Source organism: Streptopelia decaocto (assembly GCF_964273445.1).
Source record: "Streptopelia decaocto genome assembly, chromosome: 7".
Lineage (NCBI taxonomy): Eukaryota > Metazoa > Chordata > Aves > Columbiformes > Columbidae > Streptopelia > Streptopelia decaocto.
Window position 1 is genome coordinate 12,116,372 of NC_138661.1, and position 18,885 is coordinate 12,135,256.

General features: G+C 42.6%; 1 protein-coding gene across 1 annotated transcript; it reads left to right on the forward strand.

Moving 5' to 3' along the window:
• Positions 1–4,955: 4,955 nt before the first annotated feature.
• HSP90AA1 (heat shock protein 90 alpha family class A member 1) lies at positions 4,956–13,270 on the forward strand. Its single transcript, XM_082058239.1, has 11 exons — positions 4,956–5,082; positions 6,662–6,820; positions 6,919–7,285; positions 7,794–7,927; positions 8,405–8,713; positions 9,396–9,561; positions 9,850–10,040; positions 10,186–10,333; positions 11,376–11,644; positions 11,979–12,312; positions 12,520–13,270. The coding sequence occupies exons 2-11, from the start codon at positions 6,662–6,664 to the stop codon at positions 12,627–12,629; spliced, it is 2,187 nt and encodes a 728-aa protein (XP_081914365.1). The 5' UTR covers positions 4,956–5,082; the 3' UTR covers positions 12,630–13,270.
• Positions 13,271–18,885: the final 5,615 nt, after the last annotated feature.

Consider the following 18,885-nt stretch of genomic DNA (forward strand, 5'->3'; position numbering starts at 1 on the left):
GTGACCTAAAAGATCTTATGATCACTTCATCTTCCAGTAAGACATGAGAAAGTAGGGAATGAGAGAGCCTGAGGAAATTTTAAAGCATGAAGCTTTGCACAGAGATCCCTAGCCAGCTTTACATTTCATTATGATAACACAGATTCTACATGCATAATTCCATGTGTTAAAGAAAGCTAGACACATATTAGCACATCTTTCTACTTATGTCAGTCTTCTGAAATCTACTGTTTGGGTAATTTCAGTTGCTGCTGTTTTGTTTTCCTTAAATAAACCCTGAAACATCAAGATAAAACCACGACAAATGTGTCAGAATACAAACAGAATTAATTTTAAAGCAATGTTATAAAAGCATTAAGGCTACAACACCAAGCCTTCAAAAGTTAGTTAAATGCTGGAATTAGAATTCTCCATGCAAATGTAAATTAATTTCTTCTTATAAAAATAATAAAAAAGAGAAGTCTTATTCAGCAACACTGAAGAAGCCTTTGATGGAATCAAGAATAAAACAGTTTTCCTGGGTGTTACTTCAAGGCTTTGAACATTAAATAACTTTCTTCCAGCCATTTTTTACTTTGTTCTTTTTTAATTTTGCAACCTTCATATTGCAAGGAGTTCTATGAAAATGTGTAATTCAAGACTTTATTACGATGCAAATGTATATGGGGAACAAGCAGGTGACTAATCCTTCAGAAAAAAGCAAATATAAGATTCAGGCCGATGCAGTTACTGCAGCAACACATCCAACTTCCTACCATGTGGTGTTGGCATGGAACAGCTTCTGGTTAAAGAATATCTGGTTCTTCAACATTTTATTCAAATCTGCATTTTCTGAAAGTGAAAGTTGCTTAGCTTCTGACAAGAAAATGGCAAATCAACTATCTGCCTTGGCTTTGAATTTTGAATTAGAATTGAGTATTGTGGTGGTTAGGTTTTTTCACCTTTGCATTTATAGTAATGTTTGAAGTAGTAAATCTTACTGAATGAATGGTAGTTGCCCCATGTTATTTATTTTATTACTGTATAATTGGAAAAAATGCAATCCCATATAACCATTCCTCAGATATTGGCTACAACAGTTGTTAAAAAAAAAAAAAAAAGAAAAGAAAATAAAAAAGTTTTTATTCTACTTTCCTAAGGAAATTAAGCACATGCAATAAGGTTGTGGAGTCTCCTTCTCTGGAGACATTCAAAACCCGCCTGGACATGTTCCTGTGCAACCTCACCCAGGCGTTCCTGCTCCAGCAGGGGGATTGGACTAGATGATCTTTTGAGGTCCCTTCCAATCCCAAATATACTGTGATACTGTGATACTGTGATACTGTGATACTGTGATACTGTGATAACATGGTTGTTGTCCATCACTACCTTCTTAATAGTTCTGAATTAATTCAGTTGAAGTTAAGAAAATAACAGAGATCACAGAGATACTAAGGTCTGCAAAAACCAACAGGTGGGCAGTAGAGACATGTGCTCTTCTTGCCTCTTCTGAAGGAAGGGGTAGGGAGAATTCAGCTTTCTCCCCCCTGTGTGGCTGCCCTAACAGCTGGGAGAGAGCAGCCAGCTCTTCACTGAGCACATCTGGGTGCTCGACCCAGGCGGAACCTTAAAGGCAGGCAAATGAGATAGATGGGTTTGGGGGTCAGGGGCCTCTAGGGGACATGGGATGGAATGAGTCTGTGTGAATGTAGGAAAAAATGGAACTATTTTGCTCAGATTTCCCCCCCAAAATTAACTCTGATGTAAAGCAAGTCTGGAAACAAGCTTTTTTAACCTAAAAGTGAAGCAATACAAAACTGGCATCAATTAAAATAGAGTAACCATAGAAACAAAGTACCAATCTTCACTAGCCCTCACTGCACAACAGAACAAAAAGAATATAGATTATTCACAAGTCATGAAGAAAATATTTGTTTTACACAGACACACAGGAATCTGGGTTATGCGGAGCTGGGAAAACTTAAATGGTTTGGTATGAGATTACTTTCTCCTAGTGCACTTGTCAAATAATTTGGACAAAAGAAATCAGTGTGCTTTTGAAAGCTGAGTAACATGACCGTAAGGGAGAAACAGAATGATTTGACTGTTACATTAGACACTATAAAGGCATGTGATGTTGCAGACATATGCAAAACCTGCCATAGGTCTTTACAAGCTTAAAATTACATATGTCCCTAAGTCTGAATGACTGAATCCACATTAATCAAGAGACCAGAAAGGAAAATATTTTCTCAAAAAAAAAACCAAAACCCTTGAATATTTTTGTTCAAGCACTCTTTAAAATTCTGGGTATCACAAAAGTAAAAAAAAAATGCTTGGACAGATTTCGATAGATTTTAATAGCTATTTTAATAGTTATTTTGACCCAAATATATGTTGGAAAACATTTCGGTTAATGGAATCTGAATGTCAGAGAAACTCAGCCAGAAGGCATGTCCTATAGAATTTGTACTATACCAGGACTATTTTTAATCTAAGAAAAACATTAAAGTTACATTGTTATGCTTGGTTATAACTGTCACACTTTATTAGGATAGTGGTAAAAAGCCATTAAGCTGCTTTATGGGAGCAGACAACCAAAGCAGCTGTCGGACCACTGAAATCATAGTCACTATGCAAAGAAAGGAACACGTCATACTCCAGAAAGCATTTTAGTGCTTATTATTTTGTAGAAGGGTGGGTGTTTGAGAGAAAGAAAAAGCCCTGAGATGCACCACAAAATCAGACTCAAATAAGGTACAGAAAACCACCAGCCAGAGTAAGCACCAAAAAGGTGACCCAGACAGAACGGCAGAGCTTTCTAGGCTGAGCATTGGCTGAAATCCAGCTTCTTCAGTGGCTTAGAACTGTGAAAAAATAACCTCACTCTTACAGATGGATTTCTTCTGTGTGCTGTATAGATGAGCAGCAGCTCATCTATATGCCCTCTTATGTTATTGTTGACACCACAATTAATCTTTCCTTCTAAATAAAATAACCTGAAGGACCCTGTATTTTGGCTGACTGCTTGGGTCAGAGCTGTAACAGCGCTACCTAGCAGGGCCGAGTCCTGGAAGTCATGGCACCAATGCAGATACTGGTCCAGAAACTGCAATGAAAGAAGCTGTAATTTTAACTTCTTGTCAAGTCCTATGTGATGTCTTAAACACAAACTTAATGTATCTTCTTATCAGCTACTGAGAAGTATTGAAAACTCCCTGAAAGACATAATGCTGCAACCAAGACTGTAGGCCCCAGTTCTATCAGATTTGCTTTTCTAGGTCAAACTGCAGGACAAGGGATGTTAAGAATGTGAAATTCAGAATAAGGGTCTCCAGTTAAATGCATTAATGGATCTTTGTAATATCTAGTTAATGGGGCACACTGCCCAATGTAATTTAGGATGCTTAACTGGCAGAAGGGCAGACTAGGCAAATAAAACTTGCCTTCCCAAAAGTCAGTCAGATGTTGAACTAAATAGCTGTCTGGGGTACATCTAAGAGCCAGCAGAAAATCCTAAGCAGTTGCACCTGTGATGAATTTTTGCTACAGAAGCAACATCCTTTTTATTCCTTAAAAAAATAAATAGCTCTTATTTAGAGCAGGGAGATTGTCTAGATTCATGCTTATATCGGTGTACAATTGTTAACATGTAGCTTCACTTGGTATTTATATCCCAAGAAGTGGATCAGCTCCAAGGAGAAAGTTTTAGAAGCCTGGTCTGGAATACATGTGATGCAGATCATTCTCCTGAGACATGGAAGACCTGCATTTAACACCCTGCTCCAAATCAGGTCATTCAGGATATAAAAATAACCCCCTCTGTTACATGCCATAATCACAGAGCTACTGGGTATAATGAGACATGTACTTATCAAATCCTTTATGTTGGATGGATAAATGTATGTACAAAGATGTCTGTAGCTGTGTTCTTTGAACATTAAGTGATATTTCCCATAGATTAGATGGCAAAGGCCACATCCAGGCTGCCAATCCCAGTGGGTTTCAGACTTTGGCCTGATAACAAAGAGCACTGGCATCCCTCTCATGCCTAGTATTAGCACATCAATATTTTAAGTTCCTGCACTGCAACGTAGGTCTCCCAAGTTTCTTGGATTTTATTGCTTGACTCTTTTTACCCTGAACAAGTACACAGGGGAAGAGGGGTGGTTTCGCTCAACTTGCAGTCCGATACTTGCTGCGTGAGAAGCGATTTTGTTTTCCCTGATGAAGCAAAACGCTTTACCACTGCATCCCTAAGCTGTGATTCATCCAGCTACACCCCACAAAGCAGACACTTCCCCCCCCAGCATCCCCGGCCCGAGGGGGAAGCAGAGCCGCAGACACCTGCACAACCGGCCTGCGAGAGCCGGGCGGGCGCAGCCCAGGGGCTGCGGCTACGACGCGGAGACACAGCCTGAGAGGAGGAACAGCGGCTGCCGCACCGCACCCCGGTTCTGGGCCCTTCCGCCGCCGGGAGAAGGCGGGGGCGGCCCCGCGGTTTCTAGGCCCTTCTCAGCCCGAGGCGGGGGAATGACCCGCCCGGCGCCGCCCGCTTCTAGGACGTTCTGAGGGGAGCAGGGCGGCCAATGACGTCACCCCATCCCTCCCCCTCAGCGCCGCGCGCGCCCAACCGCCACCCCGGGCAGCCACCGCGCATGCGCGCGCCCGCCGCCCGCCCCCACTGGACTCCCCGCCCGAGCCGGCGGTTGGGCGAATGGGGAGCGCGCGCGTCCGTTCAGCCGCCGGCTCATGCGCAGAGCGCACCCCCACCCTGACTGCTGAGGCGGCGGCAGGCGCCTGCGCGAGACCCGCGCTCTGACGCGCGCCGGTCGCGGACGGCCACTATTGGCTGCGAGAGGCTCGACCCCGCCTCTTAGCGGCGTGGCCGGGAGTCTCCGCCCCCGCGCCCCCCACCGCCGCGCCGCCCCCTCCCCCGTGCCTGTCAGTGAAGGTTCCCGATGGTTCTGGAAGGAGGCGGCGCCGGGGGTATATAAACCAAGCGGCCGGCGGGGAGCGCGCACTAGTGGAAGCAGCAGCCGTACGGGTAGAGGCCGCTCGCAGCTTCAGTGAGAAGACCAGCAGCCCTTCCCCCCAGCAAAGGTGAGCGGTGGAAGCGGCTGTAGCGCTGGCCGGTTATACACAAGGGTTGACTCTTCTGAGGAAGCGGTTTGCCTTAAAATCCCAGCGGTTGGTGCACGGCTCTGCCTGGGAGTGTGAGTTGAGGGGGGTGGGTGATCAGGGAACCGCGTGGTGTAGGACGTGCCTTTTCCCCTTTCGTCCCCGGTGACGGGGGCTCGGAGGGGTAAGCGGGTCTCAACCTGGGTATGGTCGAAAAGGGGCGAGGTGGTGATGGTTCAGAGCCCTCACATTTAATTGATATTTTTTGTGCCTCTGAAGTAAGGGATGGGATGAAAACCGGCGAGCAGCTCCTCGTGGAGGGGGTTCTTCCGCTAGCGGCGCTGGGGGAGGGCGGCTTAGGAGGCGGGTGGAGCAGGATGTATTTTTTGAGGGGTATAAATGCAGGTCTGGGGTACAAGGGAGGGGGTACCTCCGTTCCGAAAGTGCAGTTGGGGGGTGGGGGCCGTGCGGCAGGGAAGGTTTGTTCCCGATGAATGGGCGCTCGGCCATGAGCGCGCAGGCTGGAGGCGCGGGCGGTTCTGGGGCAGGGGCTGGTCGGCAGCGCACCCCGCTCGGGGGTGGGGGTGGAGGGGGGGTGTACGCGCTGCGCGCGGGGAGGTGGGGGGGGGGGCGGTGCGGGCGCGGAAGGCTCTGGCAGTTTCTAGAATCTTTCCTGCTGCCGCCTCCAGCCCGCAGGGGGCGCTGCGCGGCGCGCGCGGGGAGGCTGCGCGCGCCCGGCGGTTACCGAGCCGCTCAGCGGGCGCCGGCCTGAGCGGGGCGGTTGCGGGCGCATCCGGTAGCCCATGGATTCGCGTTATTTTTTTTTCCTACGTTACCGCTGTAGTTAAGGATTGCGGTGTTGAGCGTGGTCGCGCTCCATTCTGTAGCGATTAAAGTGGGGTCACGTTTAGAGAGGTTTTCCTTTCGGAGTTTATTCTGTTGTTCCTGAGCCTTGATTCATGCAGAGGATATCCGAGACAGCAGGTGGCCGCTCAAATTCGGATAATATATCAGGACAGAGTAATGAGGTCGGCCGGACCGCATTGGCACATCTGTTAATAGTTGTGAATAGTATTTCCATCACATAATAGTTACATGAGTAAAACAGGAGGTAAATGGGAGGAAAGGAGAGTATCATAAATAGAGGTTTACTGTGACCGTTGACTGCAGAGTAATATAACTAACCTCTCAAATGCTAGGCCCAGGTCTTGGCTGTATTTATTCTTTTTGTAATGTGCAAATGGTCTTCGATCGATTCGTAAATCAGTGGAGAGGAAAAGTTCTGTGTTACCATAAATGATGCAAACTGAAATGAATGCAAAGCAAGTCTGTAGTTTAAATCTTGTATCCAGTTTCTGCATTCATGAAGAATTCCTGAATTGTTACTGGTAGAAAATAAGATCTGGGTTATTTTGTTGTGTGTTATTTGTGTTCCTATGGGGTGGCATTTAAACCGTGTATTTAAATAGCTTTATCTCACAACGGTATTGTCATTGTCTGTGAAAGGATCCGTGTGCCAAGCTGTTCCAGGATGGGATTTCAACTCTGTCTCTCCTTACAGATGCCGGAAGCTGTGCAAACTCAAGACCAACCAATGGAGGAGGAGGTGGAGACATTTGCCTTCCAGGCTGAGATTGCTCAGTTGATGTCTCTGATCATCAACACTTTCTACTCCAATAAGGAAATCTTTCTGAGGGAGCTGATTTCCAATTCATCAGATGTAAGTGTCTTGACTTCTAGACTGGTTTGTGTCAATAGAACTATTGAAATTTTTAGAAATAGTCAGGGAATGTTAAAGCTTGTTTCTTTTCTTAACAGGCTCTAGACAAGATAAGATATGAGAGCTTGACTGACCCAAGCAAGCTGGATTCTGGAAAAGACCTGAAGATTAACCTGATTCCAAACAAGCATGATCGCACTCTGACCATTGTGGATACAGGCATAGGGATGACCAAAGCTGACCTGGTCAACAACCTTGGTACTATTGCCAAGTCTGGTACCAAGGCTTTCATGGAAGCACTGCAGGCAGGGGCTGATATATCCATGATTGGTCAGTTTGGTGTTGGCTTCTACTCTGCCTACCTGGTTGCAGAAAAAGTGACAGTGATCACCAAGCATAATGATGATGAGCAGTATGCTTGGGAGTCATCAGCTGGAGGATCTTTCACTGTCAGACTTGATAATGGTGAGCATTACATGTTTCTGCTCAAGTATGCTTTCTAAATACTTCCTAGCATTCACATACCTGCCCTGCCTTGAAAAAGATAAGATGTAAACCAGGTAGTACTAGTTGTGTCAGATCAAGCACAGCTGTTCTCTTACTGGTTCTGGCTTGAGTAGCTGTTGATACATGACAAGTGAATACCTGGAGTAAATGGTGCATTATAATAAATTCAAAGCTTATACATGGAAATATTTCTGTAGACTCCTACAAGTCCATATACAGAAATGTGAGAGATGACAGACAAACAGACTAACTCAGTGATAATCTTCATAAGCTTTTTGAAATACATGCTGAGTACAATAAGCTTGATGAAGTGTCTGGAAGGCTGCTTCTGTACACTGAAGCTTATGCTTTCCCAGCGGTGAAGACATTACTGATACAGGAGTGCCTTCGTTAAGAAAGCATATTTTAGAATTAATCACAGCCTACTTGGCTCCTGCACAAGTAAAACTTGTAAACTCCATTCTAGGTGAACCTTTGGGCCGTGGAACAAAAGTCATCCTGCATCTTAAAGAAGATCAAACTGAATACCTGGAGGAACGGCGGATCAAGGAAATCGTGAAGAAGCATTCTCAGTTCATCGGTTATCCTATTACACTCTTTGTATGTACTTTCCTTGAAATACTAAGTATTGCCACATCAAAATTAGTGCATTTTTAAAAACCAAGCAAGAGCAGTCCATGGGTATTTTTTTAATTGAAAATGTTATGGATGTTATATAAATGTAGCACTTGCTGAATTGCAGTTCTGTTAAATGCAACTTGCTTCACAAAACAAAGTAAACAATGTGTTTTAATAAGCAAGTAGTGTTTTTCCAGACCACTGAGTAAATCAACTGGTGCTTGATACATTAGTGGCAATTCATTGTAATGCAACTCAGTAGCATAAACTACCACAAGCACATGGAAACAAAACATCACTTGTGTTTCAGTAGCTGGAGTGTCTTTTATTGAGTCTAAGAGGGAAGGGTCACACCATATTCATGTGGTTTCTAGTTTTGTGAGACTGCGAGGTGTACTTCAGGGTTGTTAATGATAAAACTTCTGGATTTTTCAGTTCAACTGATGGTCTTGTTTGTAGGTGGAAAAGGAACGTGATAAGGAGGTGAGTGATGATGAGGCTGAGGAAAAGGAAGAGGAAAAAGAAGAAAAGGAAGAAAAAGCAGAAGACAAACCAGAGATTGAGGATGTTGGTTCTGATGAAGAAGAAGAAAAGAAGGATGGAGACAAAAAGAAGAAGAAGAAGATTAAGGAGAAGTACATCGATCAGGAAGAGCTCAACAAGACCAAGCCCATTTGGACCAGGAATCCAGATGACATTACCAATGAGGAATACGGAGAATTCTACAAGAGTCTAACTAATGACTGGGAAGACCATTTGGCTGTCAAAGTAAGTCCTTGTTTTACTTAAGGCATGATTACGCTTGCCACTAAAGCTGTAAGCCTGATAGGCATGCTGCTGAACTCTTAACGCTTTGCTTTGGATCTTACTGCGATAAGTCGCTTAGGATTTGGAGTGATGCTGTTTCAGACACTTCGTTATGTGAGGGTGACACTTTGTGCTACAATTATTTTGAGTACTGTTAAGGTGTTAATAATACTAATCCAATCCACAGTAAAGTGCAGATGCTTTTCGAGTTTGTAGCTTAGTTGTTACTAAATCTTAGTAGATTTTAGTAGATTACTAAATCAAGTAGATTTCTAATTAATGTAAGTTTCATTCTTTACATCTGTAGCTTAGAAAATGCCTACAGCTAACGGGGAAAAGTGGGATATAATTGTCCTTTTTTATGTGTCTGTAGTGGGAGGTGCTCTGAAAACACATGTGCTTGCTTAGCTGTGTATACAATAGAGAGAACTGTCTTCTGAGTCAGTCTATTTGTCTGGTAATGACTGAACAGAACATACATCTCTCTGGAGAATGTGCTTGTTCTGAGCGACTTGTCTTGCTGACTGTGTTGAATTTTTTCCTGACATCTCAGATGGTTACGGTTTGCTTTTTGTATTTGAAGAGCTGTTAAAGGCTTACTAAAGTGAGAGCCTTATAAAATAATAATCTTGCTTTCTCACAGCACTTCTCTGTGGAGGGACAGCTGGAATTTAGAGCTCTCCTGTTTGTCCCACGGCGTGCACCCTTCGATCTGTTTGAAAACAGGAAGAAGAAGAATAACATCAAGCTGTATGTACGCAGAGTTTTCATCATGGACAACTGTGAGGAACTGATCCCTGAATATCTGAGTGAGTATATTTTGGAGAAAAATTGTTTCCCAAAATATTAGCAACTGCTTAGTGATTTTGTAGCTTCCCTTTGTATTTCAAGAAATCTGGGAAGGGGAAGACTTCAGTCCTCAACAGGGCCGATCAGGAAGTGTCTGGGCAGTTGAAAGTACTGCTTATTTGATGTGTAGAATTCTGTAGAAACCAATTCATAGTTTTTAAAAGGGCAAAGCCATTTGTGTATTCAGTGGTAACCTTGATTTCTGAAATAAAAATTTGGAAATCTAATTCCTTACCATCATCTTCCAGATTTCATGAGGGGTGTGGTGGATTCTGAGGATTTACCTCTGAATATCTCTCGTGAAATGCTGCAGCAAAGCAAGATCCTGAAAGTGATCCGGAAGAACTTAGTGAAGAAGTGCTTAGAACTTTTCACTGAGTTGGCTGAAGACAAGGAGAACTACAAAAAGTTCTATGAGCAATTCTCCAAGAACATCAAGGTTTGTATTGTAGTCTTTCTGCACAATAATGAAGCAGGAGCAGGAGCCATGGATTGTTACACCTGAAATACTAAACTACTACAGTTTAGTATTTATCTAAAGGGATCACTTCATAGCTTGTATTTTTTTTCTTGTACTTCTGTAGCTTGGTATCCATGAAGACTCCCAGAACCGCAAGAAGCTCTCAGAATTACTGAGGTATTACACATCTGCATCTGGTGATGAAATGGTTTCTCTGAAGGACTACTGCACTCGGATGAAGGAAAACCAGAAACATGTCTACTACATTACTGGTGAGTTGGTAACAGAAATTGTGTGTAAAGCTGATACATATGTAGGATTATGTTTTGGAAGTTAGAAAACTTTCCTTAGTCAATTTAGAAAGAAACTGCAATTTTTAAGGAAGTGACTAATTGTGTAAAAACAGTTATGTTTTCAGTCTCAGTTGCACTGCTTTCTAGAATATCAGTTAGTGTCATTTTGAGTCCATGACACAGAGCCTTTATAGCATGTCTCCTGAGAAAACAGAACATGCTATGTAGCACCTACTGAATCTCCAGTACTCTACAGTGTTTCCAAAACTTAGGGATGCTGCATAGTGTTAAAACCATGTAAAGTAAAATCATAATTTTTGTTGGTTCCTTAACGTGGTACAGTTTCCATGAGGACAGCAGAACTGTCTACAGTTTCTCTGCTGTGTTCCCTGCTGCTGTAAGGCTGGCTGGCTGCTTTAGTGCTAGCTGCTGACATGGGACCTGTACCATTTAATGAGCTCTAACAAAATAGCTCTTTAAGTGTTATATTGCTCTTGAAATAAAAGGTTCAGTGTCGCTGCTGCCACCTTGAGGTGTGGGAGAGTGTGGTTCAGCTGACACACACAAAGGTTGTAAAGGGCCTTCAAGACAGCTTTGTGTTCAGGCTTTAATACTTTTGGCCAGGATTATCTGAATTTTTAAGATCTAATGCTCAAACCGTTTTAACTATTTGGGCATCAGATATGAAGACGTTTCTTCCAAAGCTAAGTGCTGTACAGGGCTTCTTGATTTTCCTGTTTGGCAGGAATTAAAGACAACTCTAAAGTGGCATTCCAGGAAATGTAAATTTATTTTCAAGCAAGATATTACAAGTTGTTACATCAATTTGAAAGGCTTGAGTCTCCTCAAGCCACCTTGGTCTTCTCAGTAGTTCGTGAATGCCTGTTTGGTGCCCCCTTTCTCCTTGCTATGGACAAAAAGCATCACTGAAAGTGTTGCATAGGCTGTTCAGAAAGTGAACAAGCTGCCATGTTACAGTGTGGGGCTCAAACTACAAGTGTGGTGTTCTTGGTTCTTGCAGGTGAAACAAAGGATCAGGTGGCCAACTCTGCTTTTGTGGAGCGTCTTCGCAAACATGGCCTGGAGGTCATCTACATGATTGAACCTATTGACGAATACTGTGTGCAGCAGCTGAAGGAGTTTGAAGGCAAGACCCTGGTTTCTGTAACAAAGGAGGGTTTGGAGCTTCCGGAAGATGAGGAAGAGAAGAAGAAACAGGAGGAGAAGAAAGCCAAGTTTGAAAACCTTTGCAAAATAATGAAAGATATCCTTGAAAAGAAAGTAGAAAAGGTAATTATTAGTAAATTTTAAAAATCAGTTTGTCTATACAAGTTTAATGATCTGAAATAAAGTTGCTGCAGAAAAGGCTCAGCTGTAATGGTATGTTACAATTGCCTTTTCTGAAAGAATCTCTGCAAGATAAATCTTTATAGATAGAAGGGGTCTTCTTTTTTAGTGAAGCTAAGTGCTTCTGTTGTTACCATCGCAAATTCTTTATCTAATGAGTCCTAGGCCACATGTAGCAGGATTCCAGGGTTGAACCTTGGTTAAATCAGTGGGGATATTAAATGAAGTGTATGTGTCGAATTGCTAAATTACAAAACTTCTGTGTTTGCTATTTTAGGTTGTTGTGTCCAATCGTTTAGTTACTTCTCCATGCTGTATTGTAACAAGTACGTATGGCTGGACTGCCAACATGGAGAGGATCATGAAAGCGCAGGCATTACGAGACAATTCCACAATGGGATACATGGCAGCAAAGAAACATCTGGAGATTAATCCTGATCATTCCATCATTGAAACACTGAGGCAGAAGGCGGAGGCTGATAAAAATGATAAGTCTGTGAAGGATCTTGTCATCTTGCTGTACGAGACAGCACTCCTATCCTCTGGCTTCAGCCTAGAGGATCCTCAGACACATGCCAACCGCATTTATAGGATGATCAAACTTGGCCTGGGTAAGTTACAAACCTGTCCTCTCCAGTAAAAACTCCAGGTGTGGTTATGTGCACTTGCAGGGTGCATAGTGTCTGGAGATGACCTTTGGGGCTGCTTTGTACTTGTGGAAAAGGGGGAAATCTCAGGTTAGTTGAAGTGCTAAGGAGAATAAAGCTTGGAGTTCTGGTATCAGCATTTTAATGGTGGTGCCTCTGTTTCCTGAACAGGCATTGATGAAGATGATGCTGCTGCAGAAGAAGCTACTCCAGCAGTGACTGAGGAGATGCCACCCCTTGAAGGAGATGATGATACATCACGCATGGAGGAGGTGGATTAAAGCAGTTTACAGGAACTCATGAATGTTTCCTTGGCTAATATGAATAAGTTATATTTTGTATATTATGAATGTTACCTGCCAAAAAAAATCTTTGACACTTTTGTCTGCATTCCCTCTTTATATTTATTTTCGAAGATGTTATACCTTTATTTTTGTTACATTGCTTTTTCAGCTGATGTGAGATACAAATGCCATTGAGGGAATATTTTCTTTAACACTGTACAACCCTAAACAGGCAAGTAAGGAGTAGTTATTTTTGTCTGTTTTAGCTGGTTGCAGGTGGCAGGGTTTTTTGACTTATTCTTAATTGCCGGAAATGTGGGGAAAGAAGTTAGAAGGATGGTATGACATCGGGGTGTTCAAGTTTGTTTAGTGTTATACAGCTCTTAAACTCTTAAGTGTAACATACAGTACCTAGTAACTAGGTATCTATGAGAGCTGAAATGAAATACCTGGGGAAGCTTTAACCCTTTTGCTCCTAACAAGGTCTTGATGTTTAAAGTTGTTTTTTATACTGTTTAAGGATTCTGGATTGCACTCTACCATAGAATAGAATCCACTGTAAATCTCTATTGTGACTTATGCAACTCTGCATGTACAGTTCAAACTTAGAACTGTAAGAATAAAAGTGTTAAGAATGAGTCCTGTCACTGACTTGTCTGTTAATGTTGGGAACAAAACCTGCTTTTCTTCAAAGCATTGGGTGCTGCTTTGGATTTTGAGTACAGGCGTGCTGTTGTGTTAAATCTGTAGTTAATACTGCATCGTTTGCGTTACCACTACAAACTCTAGTACCAGATAAAAGTAGAAAAGGCAGTTTTTGAAGATCTCAAGACAATTCTAATCTGAAAAAGTGACTGTGTCAAGTGAGATTTAACTGGGGTTAAACTCCAGCAATTTTTTTTAACTTGGTGACTGGAGCATGCCCCTTTAAGGTGCAAGCCTGATGTGTTAGCACTAGTCAGCACTACATCATGCTGGCTTCTGAGAAACTCTGAGGTTGTGCTGCATTATCTTCCTTAGCAGTAAAAGGAAAGAGATTTACAATAAGCTTGTTTAATGACCTTATGGGGGGTGGGGGGGGTAAGGGCGAGTTCTGAGCCTTGTGCCCTGTTCTCTGTTTTGATACAGCTCTCTCTGTCCCAACTTGGATATGACAAGGTGTGTTTTGAATTTTTTTGTGATATGGCAAAAGACCAATTAAGTTTTGGTTGTAGTAGTACCTTGCAGGTATCTTGTACACATGGGCTTCCTGCAAGCTAATTAAGGTAGTTGCATGAGGCTGTGGGATCCAAAGGATACTGTGTTTATGACAAAGCATTTCTCAGGGCTGGGAGGGTCAAATACACACTTTGCATAAGGGCAGTGGATATTTCTGCTGGCTGATGAGTGAAGTGACCTTTTGGCAGTCACTTTGACATTTCTGCATGTTAGTTTAACTAGACTGCTCACACTTCTGCAGATCACTGAGTTGGATATTAAACTTGAAGTACTGCTTATACAATTGCTTGGAGGCTTCCAGTTTTTCTATGCCCCAGTTGTTCCACCGTGCTTCTATTAGATCATGTTACTTTTCTTCAGGAGGGTAGATACAGTACCAACAGGAAACATAGCACTTCCTTTCAGAATCTAGGTTGTGAAAGGAAAGATGCCTTTCAAAATCACTTCCCTTCCACAGTTCCCAGTACTTTACATGCCCTGTCACATGTCTGAAGTTTGTCACAAAGCTTGTTCAAGCTCTTGGTGACTAAAAGAATTACCTTGTTGCACCCACAAATTAGCTTGGAGTCACAGGTTATTACATGTGGGGTATTTGTCTTCCAAAGCTGTCCTGTGTCATGTTACAAAATGTCCAAAACCACTTCAAATTATGAATATCTCAGACTGCAGGAGAGTGGTGTTTACTGTGCTCGTGAAAGAAGCAAGGTAAGGTCAAAGTGTAGAAACAACTTTTTGGACAGTGAGACAACAGATTTGGGTTTTCTAACTGCCCAGCAGAGGAGCTGGGCAAGATGTACTTGAGCATCGCTGTTTCTAGCCTATAGGTGTTCATTCCCTTTTAAGTGACCCAAGTAGAATGAGATGTCTTCTATGCATTCCAACACCTCCTGTGGCCATAGTAACAACTACACTGTTGCTATAGGAATGAGTATGACATCAAATCAGATGCAGTCTTCTGGCTTTTAAGAGCCAGTGCTGACATGCAGTTTGGTGCATGGATGGCCGGAACAACAATCAGAAGGTAAATGCTTCTGTCAGGGTGATGCTCAAATATTGACAGTTGTCAGGCTGAGAGAATTCAGTTTCCTCTTTGGTAATTTCTCCAAAACCTCACTGCCAAAAATTCTTATTCAACAATCTTCCAATTAGTACATTGAGATCTAAAATTTATGGTGACAAAAGATGCTTTTCCAGTTGGTCAGTGAAGTGATTGATGGCTCAAGTCTTTTGTTCACATCTTCACTTTCCTCAAAAGCTATATTAAGAATTCAAGTGAAACTGGCAGGTTGTCTCCAGGATTTTCTGCAGTGGGAACGAAGTGGTGTTTTGAGTAGTTTCCTGAGTTACACTGCAGTCAGACCTTGGCTCTTGCACAAAGGTCACAGCAACAGAAGCTTTTGCTTTGGCAGGGGGTGCAGAGCTCTCATTTACCAGCTTTTTCCGAATTCCCGAAGTAAGGGCACTGTTATCAAAAGCTCTCTTGCTCAACTACCTGTTGTCACAGTTGGCAGTCTTTTTCTCACCTTTTGTTAGTGTTCCAACAGTGGATGGAAGTGTTGCAGAGCACCGCAGTGGAGTTCAGGAAAGGTTGGGTGCCCTCACACAGTAGTAACTTCGTTGTTTTCCAGGGCTCTCTGACCCTGTAGTGAGGCTTATAGTGCAGTACTGCTTGGGGCTTACAAGGTCACTTCTAAGCAGAAATGCACAACAGAGGCTGGTACTGATATTAAAATATGTTTCTCCTTATTTGAGCTGCAGGATGGTAGAGCCAACCCCTCTGAAGAAGTGATTACAGTAACACTTGGCACAGCTTGGTGTTACGCTCCTCCCTTGCCTCCTGGCCATACTGCTGACAGTCAGAAGTGTCATTAAAGTTTAGCAGAACATTTTCCTGTTGATGATGGTCCTTTTGAGGTCACACCAGGATTAAGGCATTGGGATACTGAATTCAGAAGTATTTGATTCTGCTTCTCTTTCTGGAAGGAAACTGCTACTACGTGTCTGGGACTTTTGAACCTTAGGACCTATGGTGCTGGTGCCCTGTTGCTCTACTGAGAGGCTCCCACTGTTGCATGCTGTACACTCTACATTTTGGATGGCAGCAGAAAAGAATAGCTTTCATTGTCATAGAAATTGCAGCAATCAGTTGATGGATTTCCAAATGTAACAAAGAAAGGAACAGAAAAAAACATGGGTAAATTCTGTGTGATGAATGGGGGAGGACTTAGTTTTTGAAATAAAAATGCATCTAAAATGTGCTATTGATAGCCCATATACATAAACACTTATTACAGCATTCATGGCCAATGATGTGTCCTGCTGAAGAGTCTTTTCAGGTATTTTGCATTCATTAACAGCTGGCTAAAAAATGCTAATTTATTCACATTCTTACTATGAATTTGGAAGTCTTAATGTGACAGTAGAAGCTTTGGCAACTAGATCATTTCAGATGGTCTTCTGTCTGTGTGTAAATTAAACTTTTCTCCTGCCAGGATTTGTTTAATAGTGAAGTCACCCTAAAGAAAGAGTGACCTGCATTTCAGACCTACTTGAATGTTTCCGATATGTCATTATGTAGTGATCTTGTTTAAATGTTCTTTACTTTCAACAAAGCAGAGCTTACCTAGGAAACATCTGAATCAGTCATACTGGACAATGTGAAGTGATTTCAGACAAAAATTTGTTTTGTGCTAGCAAATGATATAAAACATTGTATTTTTAAAAAAATTAAGGCAAGAAAAAAAAGAACTGGTGAATAAAACTCCATCCAAGGAATGACTCGTCTAAGGAAGCGCAGATATATCAGGGGAGCGTGCAGTACCCGTGGCAGGAATGGCGTGAAGAGGAGACGGAGGAGACAGAAACGTGCGTTCTTTCACACCAAGGTGCTGTTTCGATGGGGTGACAAGGAAGTGGAGGGTGCGGGGCACGGGGTGTTTGGCTTTGCCACTGCGCAGAGTTCCCCTGATTTGAACCATTAGTCAAGCATTTCATTGTTAGTGCTTTAAAACACACAAGAGTGGTTTCTAAGTGTATTTCACTATGTCCTGTTTTTATGACTGTAAATTGTATCGTTGAGTTGCCTTTCTGTATTTTAAAGCAAAAACCACATTTTTCCTGAGGAGAGGCTTTTTCAAGTACTGTTCCACGAGTTTTTCCTGAAGCAGTTAAAAGGCTGTTAACGGTCTTCTGTTGCAAAGCAGAAGTTACATAAAAAGAAGCGTAGAGTGATTTATGACATTACATCATTGATAGTCTCTCCTGCAAAATGCCACCCAAAATTGTGCTCTATTGCTAAAATGCTCCCCAGCATTCTTGCTTTGCGTTTGCTGTCCCCTGTGGCAGATGGTTTTGTGCTCTGGAAGTTCTGCAAGAAACCTCCCACCTGGATATCTCAAAGATTCCTCTGGTGGGAAAGGGACCTGGTGGCACAGAACTCTCACCTTGCTCACTTGGACTCATTTTATTTTAGTTTCCAGATGCTTGCACTGGTTGCTCAGAAGATGGATCACTTCACGCAGGCTGTAGGATGAATTTCCGTAGGGGTAAACATCAGAAAGGAATGAAACCTTCACAGGTGCACAGCAAGCCAGAGGCTGTAGATTTCGGAGGTGTTTTCCATTTAGAAGCTCCACAACTAGTTCTTACACCTGGAAACACAGTCCAGCTGGCTGCAGAGTCCGACAGTGACATTTACATGGAACAAGAAACTGATTTTCAGACACCAATAGAAATAATTGGTAAGGAGGCAACTGCTTTTCCTTTAAAATTAATGGAAGTGAATGAACTGTCTCAGAAATCTCCAACTCCTGCAGAGTCCCAATTGCCTTCACCCATGGAGATTGAGCCTCCACGCTCTGCGGGATTTCTGGAGAACTCTGTTACAGCTGCCCTGCTGCCAGACTGGGACAGTGACATGTGTGAGCAAAGCGCAAACGTTTCCAATTCTAGAATGCACTGGTGAAAAATCAAGGAGAAAAAACCTTCATGTGCCCAAAACTGTGTATGGCAATAATAACAACAGCATCCACAATACTTGGTCCTGTCATTAATGTCCTGTGAAATTTCTGAAGTTAGCCTAATGTTCCTTTGTGGAGTGGTTGAAGTCATGTAGTGGCATTAAAGCTTCAAAACCGTTGTTATGGATAGGGCTGGGTCCTGCTTACTTCATGAAATCCTGTGGTAGATCCATGCTGAATCTGGGCAACTACAGCTAAGGGCCTTGTCAATTTTAGATGATTAAGAGGGACAAAGTCCATCTCATTGTCCCAGTTATTGCTGTTTCTCTTAGGATATTAAAAGAAGTGCTGGTTGATGGGGTTGGGAAGGCCAGGCTTCTGGGAAGAGAGAGCTACCCCTTCCTTCTGACTTCCTGGGGTTTGTTTCCAGGGAAACAGGAGCACAGGCTCAGCTAGATATGGAAATACTCCTTCCTTCCTTGAGTGGGTGATGCGTTGCTGTATGACTGATATATTCCTTTTGCCCTGTCTCCCAGGTTGTTACAGAGGCATTTGAGAGTGAGGCTGTAACTTTATGTTGTGCTGACTATTGCTCATTTTCTTGAGGTTCTTCACTGGATAAGCTAGAGAGTTTGCCATACTAACCCTTTCTAGAGTTAATGACTTAAATGCATTTGCTATTTTTTATTCGTTTGGAACAATATACTTGATTTTAGTAATTTTCTAAAAGTTTAGCAATTTTCAAAAGTAGTTTTGATCAGAGCCTAGGTATGTTGTGGCAGATCTGAAAATGAAGCATTAAGGCATTAGGAAACACACCTCTTGGTCCCATGGTATTCTGTCCATGTGGTAATAAAAGTTATCTGGCATTTGACAGTGCCCTGAGAGAAGTAGAGGCCTTTTTTATTTTTCTACAGTAAGTTGTGCAAACATGTATGTATACAGCATCTTCATTCCCAGGAGCTCCTAGCTGACATAAGAACTATTATTTCCAGCACTCTCTATTGTAAAATCTGGCCAAATCACTCACATTACTCCCCATCTTTCTAAAGAACAAAATTCCAGTCGGAGATGCC